The sequence below is a fragment of the Setaria viridis genome, chromosome 3 (genome assembly GCF_005286985.2).
Source record: "Setaria viridis chromosome 3, Setaria_viridis_v4.0, whole genome shotgun sequence".
Classification (NCBI taxonomy): domain Eukaryota; kingdom Viridiplantae; phylum Streptophyta; class Magnoliopsida; order Poales; family Poaceae; genus Setaria; species Setaria viridis.
Genome location: NC_048265.2, coordinates 4,593,760 through 4,614,080, shown reverse-complemented (window position 1 = coordinate 4,614,080; position 20,321 = coordinate 4,593,760). Strand labels below are relative to the sequence as shown.

General features: G+C 45.5%; 3 protein-coding genes across 9 annotated transcripts; 1 reads left to right on the top strand and 2 right to left on the bottom strand.

Annotated features, from left to right (window-relative positions):
- Window positions 1-129: 129 nt before the first annotated feature.
- On the bottom strand, window positions 130-7,268 carry LOC117849586 (uncharacterized). 6 transcript variants are annotated; one of them, XM_072292577.1, is made up of 10 exons: window positions 6,857-7,082; window positions 5,223-5,580; window positions 4,961-5,126; window positions 4,348-4,462; window positions 4,192-4,259; window positions 3,303-3,701; window positions 2,364-3,185; window positions 1,283-1,495; window positions 797-973; window positions 130-503 (listed from the first exon to the last, which is right to left on the bottom strand). In XM_072292577.1, exons 4-10 carry the CDS (start codon window positions 4,439-4,441, stop codon window positions 450-452), a joined length of 1,827 nt encoding a protein of 608 aa, XP_072148678.1. In that variant the 5' UTR covers window positions 4,442-4,462; window positions 4,961-5,126; window positions 5,223-5,580; window positions 6,857-7,082; the 3' UTR covers window positions 130-449. The 6 variants fall into 6 exon arrangements, with proteins under 6 accessions (XP_072148678.1, XP_072148677.1, XP_072148676.1 ...); XM_072292576.1 differs by lacking the exon at window positions 6,857-7,082 and adding an exon at window positions 6,397-6,846; XM_072292575.1 differs by lacking the exon at window positions 6,857-7,082 and having other exon boundaries at window positions 5,223-6,846.
- A 7,622-nt stretch (window positions 7,269-14,890) lies between these two features.
- Window positions 14,891-16,122, top strand: LOC117848953 (uncharacterized). Its single transcript, XM_034730550.2, has 4 exons — window positions 14,891-15,285; window positions 15,464-15,526; window positions 15,634-15,680; window positions 15,792-16,122. Exons 1-4 carry the CDS (start codon window positions 15,130-15,132, stop codon window positions 15,877-15,879), a joined length of 354 nt encoding a protein of 117 aa, XP_034586441.1. The 5' UTR covers window positions 14,891-15,129; the 3' UTR covers window positions 15,880-16,122.
- Window positions 16,123-16,298: 176 nt separating this feature from the next.
- Window positions 16,299-19,556, bottom strand: LOC117848954 (transcription initiation factor IIA subunit 2). Of its 2 annotated transcripts, none has more exons than XM_034730551.2 (4): window positions 19,311-19,551; window positions 18,936-19,073; window positions 18,791-18,841; window positions 16,299-16,757 (listed from the first exon to the last, which is right to left on the bottom strand). In XM_034730551.2, exons 2-4 carry the CDS (start codon window positions 19,062-19,064, stop codon window positions 16,617-16,619), a joined length of 321 nt encoding a protein of 106 aa, XP_034586442.1. In that variant the 5' UTR covers window positions 19,065-19,073; window positions 19,311-19,551; the 3' UTR covers window positions 16,299-16,616. The 2 variants fall into 2 exon arrangements, with proteins under 2 accessions (XP_034586442.1, XP_072148675.1); XM_072292574.1 differs by lacking the exon at window positions 16,299-16,757 and adding an exon at window positions 16,768-17,409 and having other exon boundaries at window positions 19,311-19,556.
- Window positions 19,557-20,321: the final 765 nt, after the last annotated feature.

The window sequence follows — 20,321 nt, the reverse complement described above, 5'->3', positions numbered from 1 at the left end:
AACAACAATAAAGTACCAATTGCTGCCGCTGTGACTCCGCCTTGGGAGACTACGATTTTGATTTACAGCAACAGTTACCCCTAGCTACGGTCGCATTTAGGACACTGGTAGTAACAAACAACAAGGCTGTGAAACTCAAATTTGACAAGTAACTGGATTTCAGGAAATATCCAAGTAACCAGGTTTCGGGACATCCCGAGTGCTAAAATCTCTTCTTGGCTGCCATGGCAAGGATGGCAAATAATTAATCCTTGCCAAATAATTAAATATACCGGTGTTGACCAACAAATTACACATGTGCTTCTACACACTGTATAACAATAAATCAGTTACAGTTGACCCGTATAGACAAATGTTGTTTGGAATTGTTCTCCAAAGGAGCGTCAGTTCCTTCAGCTACTTCACTAACTCATAATGCTCTTTATTTCAGTTGTTCGGCGATCTGTGTATTAGTCCCAATTGTTGTACAAACTCCAGCTCTCCATGCTTGCCTCCAAACTTCCCTACAGATGCAAACAATGAAACAAGCATATCAGAAACTAACATGCACACAAAAAAATACATGTGGCACACACAGATGGCATGCAAACACAGTTGATTCCATGATGATTCCAAACAGAGTTTGAACCTGCATGCTTGTTTTCTTTATTTTGGGTTCATTACCAGCAGCTACATGCATGGCATATCTATAAACTTCAGGTAACAAAGAGGCTCCAGATACAATAAAAGACACAGCTCTGTTCTTGAAAATATGGCCAATCAGCAGTATCACAGATCTAAACAGAAATGTACATACCATCGGCTCCAAGTCTTCAGAGAATCTAGCTTGATGTGTTGACTCTGGATTTTCTCTCTTTTGAGCACCGCGTGCACTATCTTTTTCTTCATAAAAATCAAAATCATCCAGAATTGATGCTCCCTGAGGATGATCCTTGAAAATTTTCAACATTTGCACACCTTGCAGCAACCCAATCTGCATAACAAGAATGATATTAGATAAAATGATCCAAAATTGTGCGTTAACAGAACAAACGACGAGGGAACTTCTAATGTCTATTTGAGCATTCATATTGGGAAAATCTTAAGACGAACTTATATTAAACCTGCTAGTATCCTGCTTCAAAACATATTAGTTAATGCCTTAACTGTAGGATCACTAAATAACCCACTTTGTTTTAATATAAAAGATTTCTTTAGCTTCGATGTCCTCCAGTGAGTCTATAAAAGTAAATAACTTCATTTTTAACCTATTGTTTTTCTTATAACAGATTTGGGATGGTACCTCCTGAGTGTCCCTACTAAATGTAACTGGTCTGTTATCATTGTATTCAAGAATTATATGCCTGAACAGCCGATTTGGAATGTCCTTTATAATATGCCATATTATAGGGAAAAAACCACTCCATCTATCGTCTTTCCAAAAATCCATGGTCTTCTTGAAATCAACAGGGCCTAACATTTCAGCCAACCCTACAAACTGTCCGCTGGTGTTAACCTGAAAAAGGAAACATGAGGAACATGAGTGCATTGAAATTTCAAGTTTCTACAATTGCCAGGGAACTGCTTCAGTCAAGTTTCGAAAAGAAATTTACTGGATTAGATAAATGTATTCTTAATTGAAAAAACATTACTTATTCTATTGGCAGGCATATCTTGACCAGAATCAGGTTAAAACTGTCCTATATGGAAATCAATTACACATTTAAAACAATGAAACACTTAATACAGAAACAAAAACAAGTAAACAGCAGAAATCACGAAAAATCATCAAAATATAGCATGCAGCAATTTTTTTATGCTAGGAAATAGCAAATAGGCAACTACATTCACTTTTTCTTTAATTAGTCCTCTTTTTTTTTGAGGAAATTAGAACTCAAATCACACAGGTAAAGAAGCAAGCATCACCACATACATGTCTTGACCAAGTCAGTGTTCATGATCAGGTGTTCATTACAACATTTTGAGTTGTTTATGTGAAAAATAAATCCTAAAACAAAGGAGGCTGAAATGTTTATCTAAAGAAGCCTTTAATAAGGTGCAAATTCAAATGAATAAAAAACCCTGAAGTAGGCTGTCTATTGAAGCTGGATCCAGGGTTTCTATCACTAGTCATTTACAACCATTCATCTAAAACTTTGTAACTTAAGACAAAACCACTTGAATACCCTTTTAGAAAACCAGTGATGTCTCACTTAACTATCTTGCTCAAACATTGATCTTATCAGATACTAGGACCACTGACCTCCCAAAAAATACAAGGAAGAATAGTCTTTGCTGCTATAATATAAACTGTCATTTACTTGTGCTGTTATGAACAGGCAAGAAGATAAATAATTAGAAGGAAGCATTTGATCCTTACTTACCGAGAAGAATAGGAACACAGGACACTTTTCCCCATTCTCTTTCATTAAAATTTGAGCATCATGGTAAGCAGCATCCAGCTTATTGTTCCCGTTTGGTGTACTTGCCCAAACATTGTATTTGATACCTTTATGAATATCATCTTCACTATATGATTTTATCATGAAAAACTTGGCCTGTTTATACTGAACTGAAAAGTCCGATCTATTGAATTGTTCCCTACAGACCAATGGACTCATGATATCTTTCACAGGGGATGATGCTGAAGCATCATTCAATTTATTTGCTCTTGGCCCACGAACTTGGTCCATTACAGCCTCTGGATTTCTGCAGCGATTATCTTTCATATTGGTCCTATAGTGGTCACTACTGTTTGCAACTCTGTTGACCATCCTAGGTTTTATAAAAGCATGTTTGCTTGTGGTAACTTTGGCTTGCTCATTGGTATTAATCCTGGAAAAATTTTGTCTTGAATGACCATTCCGATGAGAAGCACCTTGCCGGTACCTTGATGGCGCATGTGGCCCAACATCATGGCACCAATGACCAGAGCACGAAGGGATCTTATCTCGGTAGCGCCAATTTGGAGAAAGTGACGGGATCTCATCACCATACTCATATCTTCTTGAGAACAATGGGGTTTGAGGACCATAGTGCCATTGGCTTGAGCGTGAAGGTGCATACTTCTTACTAGACAAAGAAGGGATCTCATCCCCATACTGCAGCCCTCTTGGTAGCGAAGGGCCTCCATCATCAAAGCACCATTGACGTGAAACAGGATTGATATCATCTACATAGTGGTGTCCTCTGGCATAATCGACCATCTGTTTCAACGATAACTTGTCACGATGAAATATTTCCATACAGAAAAAGGTTAGCTGTTATGCATGCATCAGACTACAAGTCACCATTTTAGTAGTCAGAATGATAAAAAGATATACCTCATTGCAATGTCCTGCAGATTGACCGTTGTGGCTTGAAAAGGCAGTAACTCGGCCTGATCTTCTGTAACAATGTTCTGAATGATCTAAACCATAATCGAGTTCAACTTCTCGATGCTTTCTCACGTGAGAAGCAGTAGTAGGATATGAAGAAAAATAATCTGGCCTTGCACTGAGGGTGTTGATTTTGGTTCTCATTTTCCCCAATGCATGCCCTAATGCATCTGGGCTACTTGGTGCTGCTTCTAATGCAGAAGATTTTTCACAAGAACAGCTTGAAGTAGGAAGACATGACTTCTGCCTATGATATTCTCTTCCCAGTGGCGATGGATCCTCAGAATATGCATGTGATCTAAGGTCAGTAACATAGTTGGACTCCACAGGCCGTGCTTGATAATCCTGACAAGGGGGGATTTGTTCAAGCAGAGTGAAAGAGAGCTTAATATGGATGCAGAGAGCTTTATCCAAAAATTGCGTAACTGATTTAAAACATACATTTCTTGACACATAGTGCCAGAGTAACAATTTCATTCGCTGACCTATCTAAACTACACATATTGGCTGGGTAGTCAGTAGTCTGGACATGTGACATAGAAAATGCAATTATTAAGGCAAGATAGTCAACAAGTGAACATACATTTCACGTGCGAAAGTAACTGCTTATGGTTTTTCTTAAAACAAACTGATATTTTGAGCTCATGCAAACAAGTTGGAATGTCTGAACCCATTTCGAACTAATTTAGTAAATGTTTTATTCGGTTTTATTGCTGAATTATTTGGCATGTAAAGCACTAATTGTTTATCAATTATAATTTGTATGGTTAAACAAGATATCATAAGGGTGTTGGAAAAAACGAAAGGATGAATGTTATCAAGAGAAAGCCTGTACCACACACGACAAATCCCTTTTTGCCTGAGATAGCAACTGGCCATGTTCCTCAAACTTCATATTGCCCCCTACAGAATTGGCTGGAAAATAAACACAGATCCAACGTAACCTTGCTCATTTAGAATTTGGTTTTCTGGAAAGTACCAGGACACATACATAATTGATACGAAGAACCCAAATCTTGTTCGAAAACCACATCATTTCTAATGGAAGTACAAGGACCATTTTTTGCTTCTGTTTCCCCTTCCATTTCTGGTGGATTAAAAACTTCCTGCATCCGTCAAGCAAAAGACATGAAATAAATGTGAGAACCGACAAATAAAATGGCTAGTCCAGACTGTGCTACTATTTCTCAATGATCAGAGACAAAATTTAAGGTCAAAATATTAATATTTCATAAGCTGAAGTCAGGGCCCCTTTGGTAGAGCTCCGGCTCCTGCTCCCCTGGTGGAGCAGGAGCAGTTCCTTAAATCGTTTGGCAATATGCAAAAGAAAAGATTGAGACAAGTACCACAGGTATGATTGAACTGCGCAAATCAAACTGGAAGCAGTTCTGCAAATTTGCTAACAGATGATAGAAAAGATCAAACAAAACTCACGCATTGCAGCACAGGTTGATTACAAACAAGAACTGCTGCACAGGGATTAGCACAAGCACACACTGATCGACAATCAATTCTAACAACTAAAAATGACAGATCTGGGCATGGTTGAAAAACGGTGGCACATGAACAGATAGGGCATGAACTTGAGCATCAGTGGGACCTACCAGAAGAAGAAGGCAGCAACAGGTGTGGATGACTCAGGTCTCAGGCAGGATCGGCTACCTGTTCCGGTGCTGGGCGGCTTGCAGTCAGTTTCCATGCGGGGAGGTGAAAGGAGGACATCAGGATCCGGCAGCGACCAGGTGGACACAGCAGGGGGGTGTCAAGATCCTGCAGGCAGGGAAGGCGGGGGGAGGGCAATGGAGGTCAGGATCCCGATAGGTTGGAAAAGCGATGCAGGGGCAGGTTGGGGAGGTGAAGACGAACCCTAGCCGCCTCTGTGTGGAAGATTTGAAACCACAGGTACGTGGAGTGCTGAGATAGGTGTGAGGGGGAAACGAAGGGAGATGCCGATGGGGAGCAGGTCATTTCCGCTACGAGCCTTCTAGTACAAATTACAAGAGCTCGGAAGCGCTTCCCCTGCTCCTCCAGTGTAGCAGCTTGTATGTTTGAAGCTTGGTAGAGCCCCTCGAGAAGTAACATGATGAGCAGGAGCTGAAGCTCTAACAAAAGGGGTCTCAATGTTGCCGCAGAGGATGGCCAGTTTTTTTCCTCCCAAAGCTGTCCATGCACATGCATTCCATGCAATTGCTACTCCTGTGGTTGCGGCCATATACCTGATTTCCTATGCAGAATCCACCAGATGTTTTATCCAAAAAAAGGCAAGGTTTCAGTCAACAAAATATAATATCCGCGGATTCCATAAAATGGATCACTAAGGTGACTTTTCCCTCAAAATCCATGCATCAAATGTATCTAATGTGCTATGGAAGTTTTTTGTACCCACAAAAAAGCTACTTGCTGGCCCTTAAGTTGTTATGACTGCCTAAATAAATTTCCTTTGTGGGTTTACGCGGTTATCTGTTATCTGGAGTGCGGAGCTAGAGAATTATGAGAGGGAAATGGAAAGACACGGGTTGGGGATTGTTTTAATACCGTTAACTGCAGAGCCCATCACTCCACTGGTCAGTGAGGCAGGGAGGATGGACAGACCTCAAGACATGACAAATATAACAGTTACTAGCAAATAAGTAGCCCTTTATTAAAAGGCGTCTTTTGTTTGGTCTTTTAATAAAATATAAATGCAGTAAGTGTAACAGATTCTCCTACATGGCCAACTTTTATGTAAAAAGAACATTTCTTATTTAATAAAATAATACGCAGCTGCCTATTCAAGAAACTTTTATGTAAAACTCCAAATTGTATTACCCGTAGGGAACCAGTTATGCATTCTCTTCGTATTGCAAGTGAGGGCAGAAAAGGACATGAAATTCATACTTGCCCTTTATGATGTGCCCTGTCTACATAGACACCAATACACCAATGCATGCCAAAATAGAATTAAAAAAAAAAGCAAAATGTAACCCAACAGATACATTAGGGTTTTGGGTGTTCGATTCTGCGCAGCGGGAAGGGAAGGGAAGGGAATGAGCGGGTATACCCCTGTCGGATGCTCGTCGCCGGCGAAGCGCCCGGCGAAACTGGCAAGGGCGGCGCCAATCGCCCTGTCGCCGCCGCTAGGAAAGGAAGGCAGAGAGACGGGAAGGCGTGGGAGAGGAGAAAGAAGCCCGAAGGTCTAACCGTGCACCCCCGCTAAAATTTCTTTCTCCCAAGTGTCATCCCGCTAAAAAAAAAAATTCCTCCCAAATGTCATCACGGCAAATTTCCAATAATAAAAACTTCCCAACGCTCAGCACGTGGACCCCTCTGACCACGTCAGCACGTGGACCCCTCTGTTGGGAAAAGAAGAAACAAGCTTTGCAGCAGCCCACGGCTATGGAAGCGACAGGGAGTGGCGGGAGCGCAAGGGATCGTCGCCGTTGAGGGAGGGCGCGCGAGATTGGCAGCTGCATCGTCGTGCACCGTGCTGGACCTGACGCAAGGCAGTTGGGGGAGATTACCTGCAGATCAGACGGGGGAGGCAGGGATGCAAGATCTCGCAGGGGAGGCGGACGGGGTGCAAAGCGGCCAGGGGAGACGGCGCTAGCGCGGATAGAGAAGGTCGCCGCCGAAGGGGACCTCCTGGCGCCGGCGAGGAAGCTCCTTGCGCCCGGAGGAGAAGAGGGGCCCGAAGGGGTGGTCGCCGGGGAGGGGCGGCCGGCTCGAGGGGAGGCGAAGGAGAGCGCCGCCGGCTCGATGGGAGGCGGAGGAGGGGCGCCGCCGGCGTGGCTCGTCGCGCCGCCGGAGGGCAGGGCCGGACGCCGCCGCCGGAACCCTGGTTGCGGCGTGCGGCAGGCGGAGAGGCGGCGTCGGGGGGAACTGACCGAGAGGAGGCGTCGGGGAAGAGAAAAATAGAGCGCGCGGGCGCGGGGAAGGACCGGTCCCCCGCGCGGGGCACCGGAGGTGGTTTTAGCGTCTGCTTAATGTTACGAGAACGATAGGAGAGCTAATTTTAATTTTAAGAGAGTTTTTGAAGTTGCTCTTAGAGCCACACCACCGAACGGTTGGGCATGGCGTATGAGAGCACGGATTTTTTAATTTAATCTTTTAAATCTAAATTTTTAATAATAATCTAAACTAGTCATTTTGGTCACGACAAATACTTGAGTCGCACCATCTAATTTGGCATGACTGGTTGCTAACTGACAAGTTGGGTCCAGTTACTCCGAGCGTGACGTCACGACTGAGCTTTTCCGGCAACGGCCACCAACCGGGATGTGTCAGGATGTCAGGCTAGTGAGAAGTAAAGGCTAGCGTGCGAGATAGAAAATATGTGTCCATGAAACACTAGAGGAGGCTTGGTAGGCCAAGCGGTGTTGTAGGCGACAGCGCTAAGGGCAGATGGATCCGGGGAAGAGAAGACCAAGGTGACGCGGGGAGGTCAGGTGGCGTTGTGGGCGAGGAACTCGAGTTCCACCGGCCACACGAGGTCCTCTGGCGGGGTAAACTCCTTCAATCGGGTGAGCTCCAATGTCGGGACGAATTCATTCTGCGGGGCGAGCTTCCTCCGTCCCTTAGCGGCTGCGCTTGCGTCGACGCGAGCTGGAAACGATAGCAAGGTGGGCTGGATAATAAGGCACGGGTGACAGATTTTTTTACTGCACAGGTGGAAGGAGTTGAGGAGCGACGCAACATGTATAAAATATATAGGCATGACGCTATTAAAAAGAAAAAGAATAGCACGGAGTTTCAGTGGATTAACTATGTTAAAAATTCATCTCTGGATCAAAAGAATTAGAATAGACTAATCTCCCAATCAAATACAAAGTCAGTCAGTGCAAGAAACTAGTGGTTCTGTTATTCAATACCGATACGATAATATCTCTCTAACGATAAGGGATCAATTCATGCTAACAGTGACTTGAGGATACAACAAAGTCATTTAGAGCTTAAAAAGACAATTGTGAGCAGGTCATGATGTATTTTAAGTTTTATGCCATGAAATTCAAAAGCAAAGCAAGACATGTTGCCACACGAGAATAGTCTCATATACCACCTATGCCTATGTGGGTCGGTCATTAGAATCAGAAGTAGACTTTGCAATCGACATATGTAGAGGAGAGTTGATATGGGTCACCCGCACATTGCCTGATATTTGGGTTGAACAACAGGACTACGACTTTTAGAGTATGACGCTTCACTTAGATAAACTTGTCGGACCAGTGACATGTCACACAAAATTCTCATCAATTTAGATAAGAGACTAAAATTAGAGATAAGATTGTATTCTATGATAGATCCTAAATAGTATATAATATTTACCCATAGCAACGCACGAGCATATTTGCTAGTAATTACTTATGGGCAATGTTCTGGTCAAGCTCTCGCTTTTGAATTGCAGAATGTCGCTTGCTTGCAACAGTGGCTCTACTATTCATAGCAATATTTTATTTCCCTGTACTTCGTCAATATTTTCATTGTGCTTGAGATGATTTTTGATATGTGGCCGATGCATGCATGGTAACATGACAGTTCTAGGATTAGAGCAACTCCAAGAGTTCTAAAAAAAAATTTAGAGTTGCTCTTAGTGGTTAATTAACTTAGCCTTGCAGGAGTTCTTGGCTGCTTTAACTAGCAAGTCTAGTTTTTCCTCACATGATTAATTGGAAGCTGGCGTGCAGCCTTTTGGAGCTTAATCATTTTGCTTCCCATTGCTACTTGGAATATAATGACAATCATTCTAGCTTATATAATCGAATCCTCAACTAACAAACCGAATAGCAAATCTCCTAACTAATCTCTTACAAAATATCAAAACAACCGAATAGCAAATCTCCTAACTAATCTCACGAACAAATCCAATCTGCTACTGCGAACGGAAGAAGCTCTCGGAGCCGAGCCTAGTTGTCAGCTTATTTTTTTTATCTAAATTGCTTTAACTCCTCTTAAGAGATAAGTAAAAGACCAAACTGCCTCTCCACCTTCCTTAGGAAAAGTATTTAAAGTAGGAGTGAGGGATAGAATACAAAAATACATTTTCAACTATCATTTAGCTGGAGGATCAAACATAGCTAGCTAAACTTTAGCTAACTAAAACAAAATTCCTAAACTTTAGCTAGCTAAACTTTAGTGGATGGATCCAAACACAACCTAAGTCGATGGAAGGTGATGCTGGACATAACACATGCGTATAACAATCCAAAGATAAAAAAAATAAACTGTACTTATCTCTTGACAAGAGTCAAAGCAATTTACATATATATACACACACGCGCATATGGTGTCATTTTATTAATATATTGAGATTCATAGTTCGTACGTACATATATGTTTTTTTTATATATATATATATATATTTATAAGAAAAGTACTAGTCATTAATACTATCGCAACTACATGCAAAACAAAATATTTTCTTGGATGCAGCTCTATGCGTACAATGAGCCTAGCATTTTGTTTAATCATTGGTACTAGTGCTACTGCATGGTCATCATCACATGCATGAACTTGGCAATTGGCACTGCCTTTTTGCCTCGGAAGCCGGTGTCGGTACTATGACACTATGACTAGAGTACAGAGCGAGCGGCTAGCGTGTCGAGGTGGTCGTGCCACGACTGGAGTCACGCCACAGCACGTGGCGCGACCGTTCCATGTCAGCATACGTTTGGTCATGCCAAACTAGATGGCGCGACTCAAGTATTTGTCGCGCCAAAATATTTAGCGCGACCAAAAAGGCTAGTTCTGAAAAATTAGTTCAATACAGATTATTATTAAAAATTTAGATTTAAAAGGGTTAAAATAAAAAAATCAAGAGCACGAGGTTTTGCTTAATAACTTACGTCAGTGCACCCTATATATGACGTCAGGTTCGAGCCCGGTCACTGACAGGTGGGGCCAGTGACCCTCCTCTTCCACCTCGTCTCCTCGGCGACCGCTTAAGTGGAATCCAAGCATTTTTTGGTGCATGGTACTACCACAGGTTCTGATCCGCACTATGATTATGATACATGGGTTCTAATAGTATACAACATTTGACCAAAATAACTTATAATAGTTTCCACATATGGGATAAGTAACCTTAAAACTCTGGTTATGACCCATAGTACGAAAAACATGCATGGCTACCAGTTCTACAGTAAATATTGTGTATTTATTCGTAAGAAATCTATAAGTCTCTCTCCATAGAAAGGTTCATCAAATAGAAAAAAGAGCACTCCTCTACCTTAACATGTTGATTGGTACAACTGTACATCCTATCTAAATTTACAAGTCCCTCACCATCAACCGCTAATCTAGGAACCTGATTAGGTTCTCTTTTCTTCCTAAATACTGATCAACCCTCCTCATGCCTAGCAACCACAAAATGCAATGCATGTGACTAACATGTCAAGAGCTTGGGAGGCGGGTCTTGTCGTTGCTCATGCAATTCTATTATAAAATATATAGTATAGGAATGGAATGTAAAAAGATATATGATGTGGCAAAATATATTAACAGTAAAAAAAGGCACCTACTACTGAAAATAGCCTCTAGCACCTCCACATCAACATCACCGACAAATAATAATCACGAGATCGCAACATAAAGTACACAAATAGAAAAAGGGGTAAAGAACTCGTCGAAAATAGCAACATTTCGTCACAAGCCATAGGTAAATCAACGGACCCCTTCCTAGCCACATAGATCTACACCAAACATAACATCCGTCGAGAATCCTAGCATCGAGCCGCATAAATCAATTCAACAACACCGAAACACAAAACCTATATGTGGAAAACAACAATATATCACAGAACTCCCTCCTACCCATAAAAGTTGAGATAAGATGGATCGATCCCCTTCACCATTGCCTGTAATCCGTCGTAGGAAACCGAATCCCCCTCGAAGCACGATAAATTGAGTATGCATTAAGCTAGATCCTTTGAAGAGGATCCAAAGCCACCGCATCTACCCTTAAATCTCCACTCTATGAACACGAGAAAAGCATATCTGGATCGTACCTCCACGTGGACGATGACGCCGACAACGTTGACGACGGAATGCTGGTGGAGCATACGAAACAGACGAAGGTGAGGATGCTAAAAACATTGTACTTCTATGGTGAGTTGGTGACTCTTTTTTTAAGATAAATTGCCTACTTTGTAATAATACTTGCAAGTTAGGCTTGACAATTTCGACTGGATCCAACAACAGGTTGGAGCATTCAACTGATGATTTGGTGTCAGTTATTAGCACGAACAGGCTGCATGCAGAATTTCGTGCTCCTTGCATACATGCATGACATAGAGACCAGTGCAATGACATGGACAGGCCTGCATGCCACTCTGCATCCTCAGCTAGATGTGTAGCTGAAATGGGCTCTTGGACCACTCGAGTGCGTAAACAGGAGAGGCTCGCAACTGGACCAAGCTCCTGGTGGAAGTGGAACACATATGAATGTATAAACCTTTTTTAAAATTTTTTTTTTGCCAAGCATCAAGCACGCATAGGGAATTTTTACATAGGTAATATATCTGTGTTGCTGTGCACACATTTGCTTCACTTCGGCATCTCATCAAACCAAAAAAAATTAGTACAACCTTACAACCTAGACAACATGTGAAGATCGTAGCTGCTAATCGTGCGCGGCCGTGAACACGCCGGCGAGGAGCATCGCGGCCATGAGGAACGGCGCGCCGCTCGCCTCGGACACGGCCTACAGCAGGATCAGCGCTGGCACGGCCAGCGCCATGCACGCGACCCAAGGCCCCTCACCAGCGCCCTCGCCGTGGTGCCGACGGGCGCCGGCGCCTCCGTCGTGGCTGGGATGGTGAGGACGACGACGTGGGGGCCCTGTGGCAGCGGTGGCGCCGCAGTAGCGCCGTCCCGGACGGCGACGGCGCACGGGATGTTCACGGCGACGTGCCCCGGCTTCGGCTGATTTTCTGCCGAGGCGCCGGTGGAGAAGGGAGCCGGGAGGGGCGGCATGTTCTTCCTCCGGCCTGGCGAAGCGAGAGGAGTAGGCGCGTGGCGGAGATGGGTAGGAGCAGGCGGCGCCGGCGGATACTTGTACAGGTCTGTGGGTCGGTGCTCCGTCGACTCGAGCCGGAATCGAAAAACCAGACGCCGACGAAAGCGAGTTCCTTCCCTCATCGCTGGCTCAACTCGGACAGTCGGACGCGCAGATTCACAAGAAGTCAAGAACAGTGCAGATCGATCACCGCATTGCTTCGCAATTTCCGATCACAAAATTCTACCAGGTATCCAAAACTACTGAATCGAATACCATGGCATGATCAGCAACCTATTACTGTAGAAAAACTTTAGCCTTGTTTAGGCTTTCAGCCAGCTTCTCGCTCCCGGAAGACGAAAGTTGAGGCAAACGGCAAACTTTCGAGCCTAGCTTTTCGTGAACCAAAAGTTCTAACTTTCCACGATACAATGGAAAGCTTGAAAGGAGGGAAAAATGAGCTTCTGGCAGTATTTACCCGTCTGCCATCGGTAAAGTACCGAAACGGTACGTTTCTTTTTCCTCCCTCCGCCCTTGCCGTCCTCCCTCCGCACTGCATCGGGCCGCCGCCCTCCTCCCTCCACCCGGCCCCTGCTCGTCGCCTGGCCTCACCTCATCCTCGTCGCCATCCTCCCTCCACCCCTGCTCATCCTCGTCGCTTGCCGCCCTCCTCCCTCCACACCCCGCGTCGTGCCGCCCTCCATCCGCTCCTCTTCGTCCTCATCGCCAACCGCCGTCCGCCGTCCGCCCTCCGCATCCTACGTTGCGTCGCGCCGCCCTCCCTCTACCCCTGCTCGTCCTCATCGGCGGCCGCTGTCCACCCTCCGCATCGGGCCGTTGCTCATCCAGCTCTGCTCGTCCGGCCTCTGCTCGTCCTCGGAGAAGTTGGGTTGCCAAACGGATCCCAGCTTTCAGAAAGCTAGCATTTCAGGACGAGAAGCTAAAAGTCAGCTTTTGGAAAGCAAAAGCTCAAACAAATTGGACCTAAGGACCTAAGTGTCTAGCAATCAACAAACATTTCCTTTTGCAAAAAAAACAAATATTTCAAAAACAAACAAGCACACGTCGCTCAGCATCTGAAGCCTAAACGAAACATGACTGCTTTACTTGACTGTTTTTCTTTCCACAAGCATCAAGCAGCCTTAGAAATTTTAATTTACAAAGGAACAAACACACATGCTTCAGCATGTCAAGCCTAAACAAACAAAAAACTATAACAACATAAAACTAGCCAATTGTTCTTGGAGCTAGCGCCGAGATAATAGCCAGAGAGCTAACCCTTCACCTCCGTCTGCGCCTGCTCCTCCTCCGCTTCCCGGACGAGGAACAGCGCCGGCGTGAACACGCCGGCGAAGAACACCATGATGAGCTGCACGAACGGGGACGCGCCCCAGACCAGCGCTGCCGCCACCAGCGCCGGCGCGGCCAGCAGCATGTACGCGATCCACAGGTCCTTGACCAGCGCCCTGACGAAGGCACCGACGCGCGTCGGGTTCTTGGGACCGACGACGACGGGCCGCGTGCCGGCGGCGGGGATGTCCACGGCGGCGAAGGAACGCCTCCAAGGATGAGGACGACGGGCGGCGTGACGGCGGTGGCAGGGATGTCGATGGCGACGCGTTCCGGCGGCGGCGGTGGCGCGGGACCGTCAGCTGAAGGGACCCGGCGTGGCCTGGCGCCGGCCGCGGGGCAGGAGGCGAGCTTGGCGCCACCGCAGGTGGAGAAGGGGGGCTTCCGCAAATACTGGATCCAGAAGTATTTACAAAAGGACCTCAAAATCGGATCGCGATTATTTATCGCGATCCAAATCAGGGGTCGTTTTGAAACATTCCTTCCGATATTTTACAAAACACCCCTAAATCGGATCGCGACCAATAATTGCGATCCAAACAAGTTACAAAAGGACCCCGGTTTTGGACCAGGGGCCTTGTCGAAAATGTTCCGGGGGCGGCGCCGGTGAGCAGGCGGCGACCCCGCGCTGTAGCCGCCGGTGACCTCTGCTAGCCCCGTGCCGCCGTGCGCCCCACGCACCGCCATTCCCGCCGCCGATGCTGCGGCACCCCGACGCCGCGGCCGCGCAGGCACCCACCGATGAGCACCGCAAGCCCCCTGTCCCCGTCGCAGCACGCCGGAGGCCCTCGACGTCGCCATCCGCAAGCCCCGACGCCTCCTGGTCCCCACTACGCCGTCTGCAGCCACGACGTGGCACCCTCCTGTTTCCAATTGGGCACCGGGGACGGGGAAAGCGATGCTGGGTGCTTGGATTCTTGGAGAGGGGATGGAATGATGGATCAATGTGGCATGCGTTGCTGTTGCTAGCGGCTTCTGATTGGAGAGACGAGGGAAGCTGGTTGCTCGTTTTACCGTGAAGGAAAACAAAGGAGGGAGAGCGAGCTGCTGCTGCTGGGCCATCCACGGGCGGCTACGGCAATGGCCGCGGTGAAGTTCGTTCCATCAAATCCCAAGCACCCATCCACATCGCGGCTTTGAGGAAGCCTATCCTCATCGTATGGTGGCCATACAAACTCACACAGAAGAGGGACCAGACACAAAAATGCTGTAGAGTTTCCAGTTTGTGCTGGTAGCAAGCTAGACAAAAAGAAAGAGAAAAAAAACTATACGTATTTGACTCCGTGGCTAGAGAAAATTCGCAGTCGCTTTCTTCCTTGCTTGCTGGCTTTAGCTTTTTGCTGCAGGTTGCTCCATCTCGCCATCTGTGTGCGTTGTGTTGTGATTGGAACCAACTGAATATAATCTTCAGAAGCCAAAGAAGATCTGAGCTTGCTGTTGAGGCTAGCAATTACCATGGAGCTCGCCATTGCCACCGCCAGCAGCAGCTTGGTCACCGGCTTGAGGTGCAGGACGACAGGCTCTGCTGCCGTCGCATGGCCAGGGAGGACTTCCACGGCCAGGCTATGCAGGAGGAGGGCGATGCCATCCAAGCGTGGAGCCAGGCTGATGGTATCGCAGATTTCACAAGCATCATGTGACCCATATCGTCAGCTGCATATGATTATTTATTTTCTTCAATTGAATCTCTGCTCTTTGCCTATACATATCTACTCCAGGTCACCTGTGCTCCTACCTGTCTCACTGTCTGGATTGAAAGATGCAGAGAGTGATTCTTTTACCCTTGCAGGTCTCTGCAGCAGGTTGCAAGACATGCAAAGGAAAGGGTGCAGTAGAGTGCCCAGGGTGCAAGGTACTCCTATCCTATGCATGATCCAGTTCGATGAATATGCTACCATTAATTTTTTCCTTTTGACGTTCTCTAACTTTCCAAAAATGGAACTGGCTGATGTGATGCAGGGGACCGGCAAGAACAAGAAGAACGGCAACATTTTCGAGAGATGGAAGTAGGACCCATCCATTATGCATTGCATTCTACTGCATATGTTTGTTAATACGTGTACCGGATTTAAGAGGAATCAGTCGGTCATATGTGTGTATCCTGATTGTTTCTTCAGGTGTTTCGAGTGCCAAGGATTTGGGCTCAAGAGCTGCCCCAGCTGCGGCAAAGGAGGCCTCACACCCGAGCAGAGGGGGGAGAGATGAGTGAGATGTTGAAAATGCGAGCATTCAGAATTTCAGATTCAGCCTTGCACATTCAGACAGTGAATGCTCTTCCCTACAGCCACTTACTATAAAATCTGGCCGAGTCTGTAATCGTTGCCAACTATTGTGGTAGCTGTGTGTCAGGCTGTGCCATTGTTAGCCAGGTCAGATGATGGTGAACAGATATAAACTTGCTTGAAATACTGTATATATGGAATGCAGTGCTGTTACATCTTTTCTGAAGTACGTATACTCCTTTCATGTGAAGAATACATCTCAATCTGGTTTGGTTTCCTTCTCCCTGTCCCTCTCATCTCACATCTCCGTTTTTCCTTGCTAACAAATAACAAGCAAAGGAGTTGTACAGAACCAAAAGTAATGGATGGAATCCTCTTCAGCAGGCGAGCAAAGCATGATGATTCCGCACAACGTCAACCAGCTACTACTATTCATTGCAAGTCATTTGATGAATTAGAGTGCCATATTATCAACAACACATAAATCCAAGCACAGACGAAAATTGTTACACGGGCTACCAACTCAAACAAAAAGGTTTGGAGCTGCTTGCTGTCATACCACGCTGTACCATCCTCTGGTTGGTGGTATAACACCAGCAGATTGTATACAAGATACATCACTAACGGCAATGCAAATGCGGGCGGGAGCCAGGTACAGTAGAGAGCACTGTCGCTGTGGTGCCCAGACAAACCCCACCCACACCACAAGCAGGGGGGGCTCTATTGGCTGAGCAGTTTGGAGTCGCAGGCCACAATCTTCACTTTGCCCACCTGCTCGGTGTTGTCATCGTTCTTGAACTGTGCGTCCGTCAAGATGAAGGTCCACACATTATCGCAGAACCTGTATGTGTGCAGATGGCCCTGGAGATACACAGGACCAGGCATTAGTAACTGTGCAAGGTGGCAGTGCAAATACAAGCACAATGACAAACATGCCAAATGAGGAGAAACCCCGGGCAAACTAGAGCTAATCTTTACACGATTTCCAATAAAATAAGGACCATCAAGTAAAGGGATAAAAAAGTAATATACAGGAATAATTAAAAATGAATTCCCGGAGAGGCAACTCCGGGAAGATACAATAAATTAAGATTAAGTGGTGGGAATCAACGAGCATGTTGCAATAAATAAAAAACTATTTCTTTTTTCCCATTTTTCTTTCTTATAACAAACACAAGAATCAAAACTGGATTACTTTCTTTATATATGAGTCTGACCCTTTCGAATAAAACATCAACAATTGGAACTTGGGTGTTTTGTGGCAAACTGCCAGTATTGCAGTCTGGGAAACATCACAACCATAATGCCCTCTAATGCAATCACCAGAACAACAATTTATACAAGATATCAGTATACACAGGCTTATCAGGATTACGTCCAAAATGACAGAATGGTTAGGGCAAAAAAGTAGCGCTGGACAGTTTCTCAAGTTCCCACCACTTACGGCCACGTAGATGCTGGATCCTAGACTGTACGGCAGGGGACTATGGAAGAATTCCTTCCAAGGGTGCAACTGCAGTGAGGAATATTATGGAAGAAAAAAAAAGGTTTTCTCAGATCCACTCAAGTTTTTATAACCACGTAACATGCAGCAGGAATGATCCCATGGATTCCAACTCCTGCATGCTATCAGCTAAGCCCATAAACAAGGATTGGTAATTATATCCATTAAAATGCCTAATGCAAACAGGGAATTTAGCAATCCAAGTTAGAACATGAATCAACTGAAGCTTGTCCAGGGCAGCAATCGAGAACAGAAGAAATGCCAGGATTGTTGCACGAGCCCTAGGCTTGTCATTTTGGAAATGTGCAAATGGTACGGTTGACCAAGTTATCCACCTATGGAATCTACTGTACCTTGAGACATCCTACAAACATGGGTGAGCAGGGATTGATTCACAGAGGGCGCGGCAGCTGAAATCTAAAAGGCTCTCACAGTTCAGTGACAGCAACATGTGGTGGCTGTGACCTATGATGTCTCCATGACATGTGTAAATCTGCACAGCACCGAGCACCTAGCATGTTTGGTATTTTCAAGCTTGTCAAACCATGTTCTGCTGTAAGAACATGTAATTCATAGGAACAACAGTAGTTTTGTTACTCCATGCTCCAGATTAGCCAAGATTCCAACCTCAATAGTTTTCTATCCGGTTCGACTACAATTTAGACATGGGAAAAGGAAATTCAAATTGCCACTACACTTGCCATTTAAGAGTCAGCTATCTGACTAGACAACAGATGGCATTTGACCCTATTGCTAGTGTAAAGTTTCATTTGTAGAAGAAAAAATGACCAGAACAAAATGTTCACTTATCTACATTCTACTATCCACTTTTTGCATACAAGGTTATTGATGCGATGCCAATTAAGCAAACTGAAATTGTGCTTCAAAAGGCTCTCATGTAGCTGTGCCCATATGCCATATTCACACCTTGCCAGCATTCGCTATCCTTTTCCATAAATTCTACAGTTCCCTTACTTATGCAGTATTGTCAAGAACTCGGAGCATCAGATGCAAGGCAGACTCCAAGTGCAATTTCAAAATTACCAATAGCGATTACCGAGTAGAGTCCTTAGTATGTGAAGGGGAAAATTGAAGGCATTCCTTTACCAAGATGTGGGCACAAAATATAGGTATCTAATTTATCGAGCATGTTAATCATGAGTCTGGAATTAATAACAACAGCATTAGGGAACAGCTGCACTGGTCCAATTGGATGGGGCCATTAGCTTTCCGATGTTGTGTCACACACAATACAAGTCTGTAATCCAATTTCTAAATGACATGAACAGGGGCTGCCATCTCGTCGTTCCCTCACAACCCAAGAGGAACAAGTGAAGTTGTGCACACTAGACGATCTACTTGATATAACATCGCTAGAGCATGAACATACCTTGATGTTAACCTTGCTCTTCACCTGGTTCTCCAGAGCATCCGTCATAGACTAAAAGAGGCACAGAAAAGCAAAGGTCATAGGTTTCCCGCAGGAGACTAGACAGGAATAACATGATCCACAGGCAAGGAGGTGTGCGTTTCACCTTGTCAAACTGGACAAGGACCTGAATGGCGAGCTCCGGGCTGAGGGTGCCGCTGGAGACCATCTCGTCGAGCGTCTCGGTGAGGCACATGCCGATGGTGGACCTCCGGTAGAGCTCGAAGGTGGCCATGGCCGCCGCCTGCAAGAGCAACGAGCGCAAACCTCAGAAGAGAAGCGGAGACTCCTTTCCCCTTTTGGAGTTTTGGTGCGGGCGAATTCACCGGGGGACTGGACGGATTGGTGTGAGGCGGAAGGAATTTACGAAATTCGGGCGCCACCCTCACCTCACGCTCTCACGAGTCGCAGCGAAAGGAAATATAGGAGGGAGCAATCCATCGCGGGGAGCAAAGCAGGTAGGCAAGCTAGGGTTCCTTACCAACAACGGATGACGAGATCAACCCGAGCTGCGCAGAGATGGATCTCCGCCCCACGCCGGCTCCGAAACAGGAGAGGAGGATGGCGACGCGGGAGGTCGGGATGGAAGGGGAAGGGGTGGCTGGATCTCGTCGGAGCGGCGGCGGGGCAGTAACCGAAGAGAGGAATGGAAGGGTGCGAGGGGGAAGGAAGGAATGAAGGGAGGGAGTCCAGTAGTCGAGTCAGCGGGGGGTCTACAATGCCAAATCCATATCCACCGCTTATAAAGGTTGCCCTGCCCAACATCCAAAAACAACCGTAGAGTTTCTCCTGCTACAGCAGAGATGGACTCTCTTCTCCAACGTGTCACGGGGCTCTCCTGCTTAAATTTGCCACTTCGTCGGATCAGCTCATACGCACAGGTAAATGATTCATTTCAAGCTCAGTCATCCAAGAGAGAGCATAATTTCATTTGGTCATTTGACTCAGAAAGAAGTTTGTACGGCCGCACCCCCGATTGGCTTGCGTATTCGTAATATTTACTACCCTTCACTTTGGCTGCGATTTAAAACTTTAAGGCGATTGATTGGGGATTTAAATGGGTGACTGAAGGTAACGGGTCTACTTTTAAATGTGATATTTACTACTCCACCTTTGTTCACAAATTTTTATATCTTTTTTACATATTAGCCTCTTGCTATTTAGTTTTCGACGAGCATTTTTAATTCGGACATGCGTTCTGTGTAAGTATATATATTGTTCATGTTTTATTTTGAGGAACTACTTTCTCATATGACCAATACTAAGTTCATTAGAGCGTTGACATGACCTCCAATGTACCACTTAGATTATTACAAAATATTTAGGAAAAATACTTCAAATAAAAAGAGCTGTATATTATAGAGGTGGGTAATCGACAGATGGTTCGTGGTCACTCCTTCAGTTCACTGGTTGAAAGTTTAATTAGTTTCCATGAGTTTTGGTTACTTAATGGCTTCGAGAAAAGAAAACCTGCATCCCTAATAATGAAAGT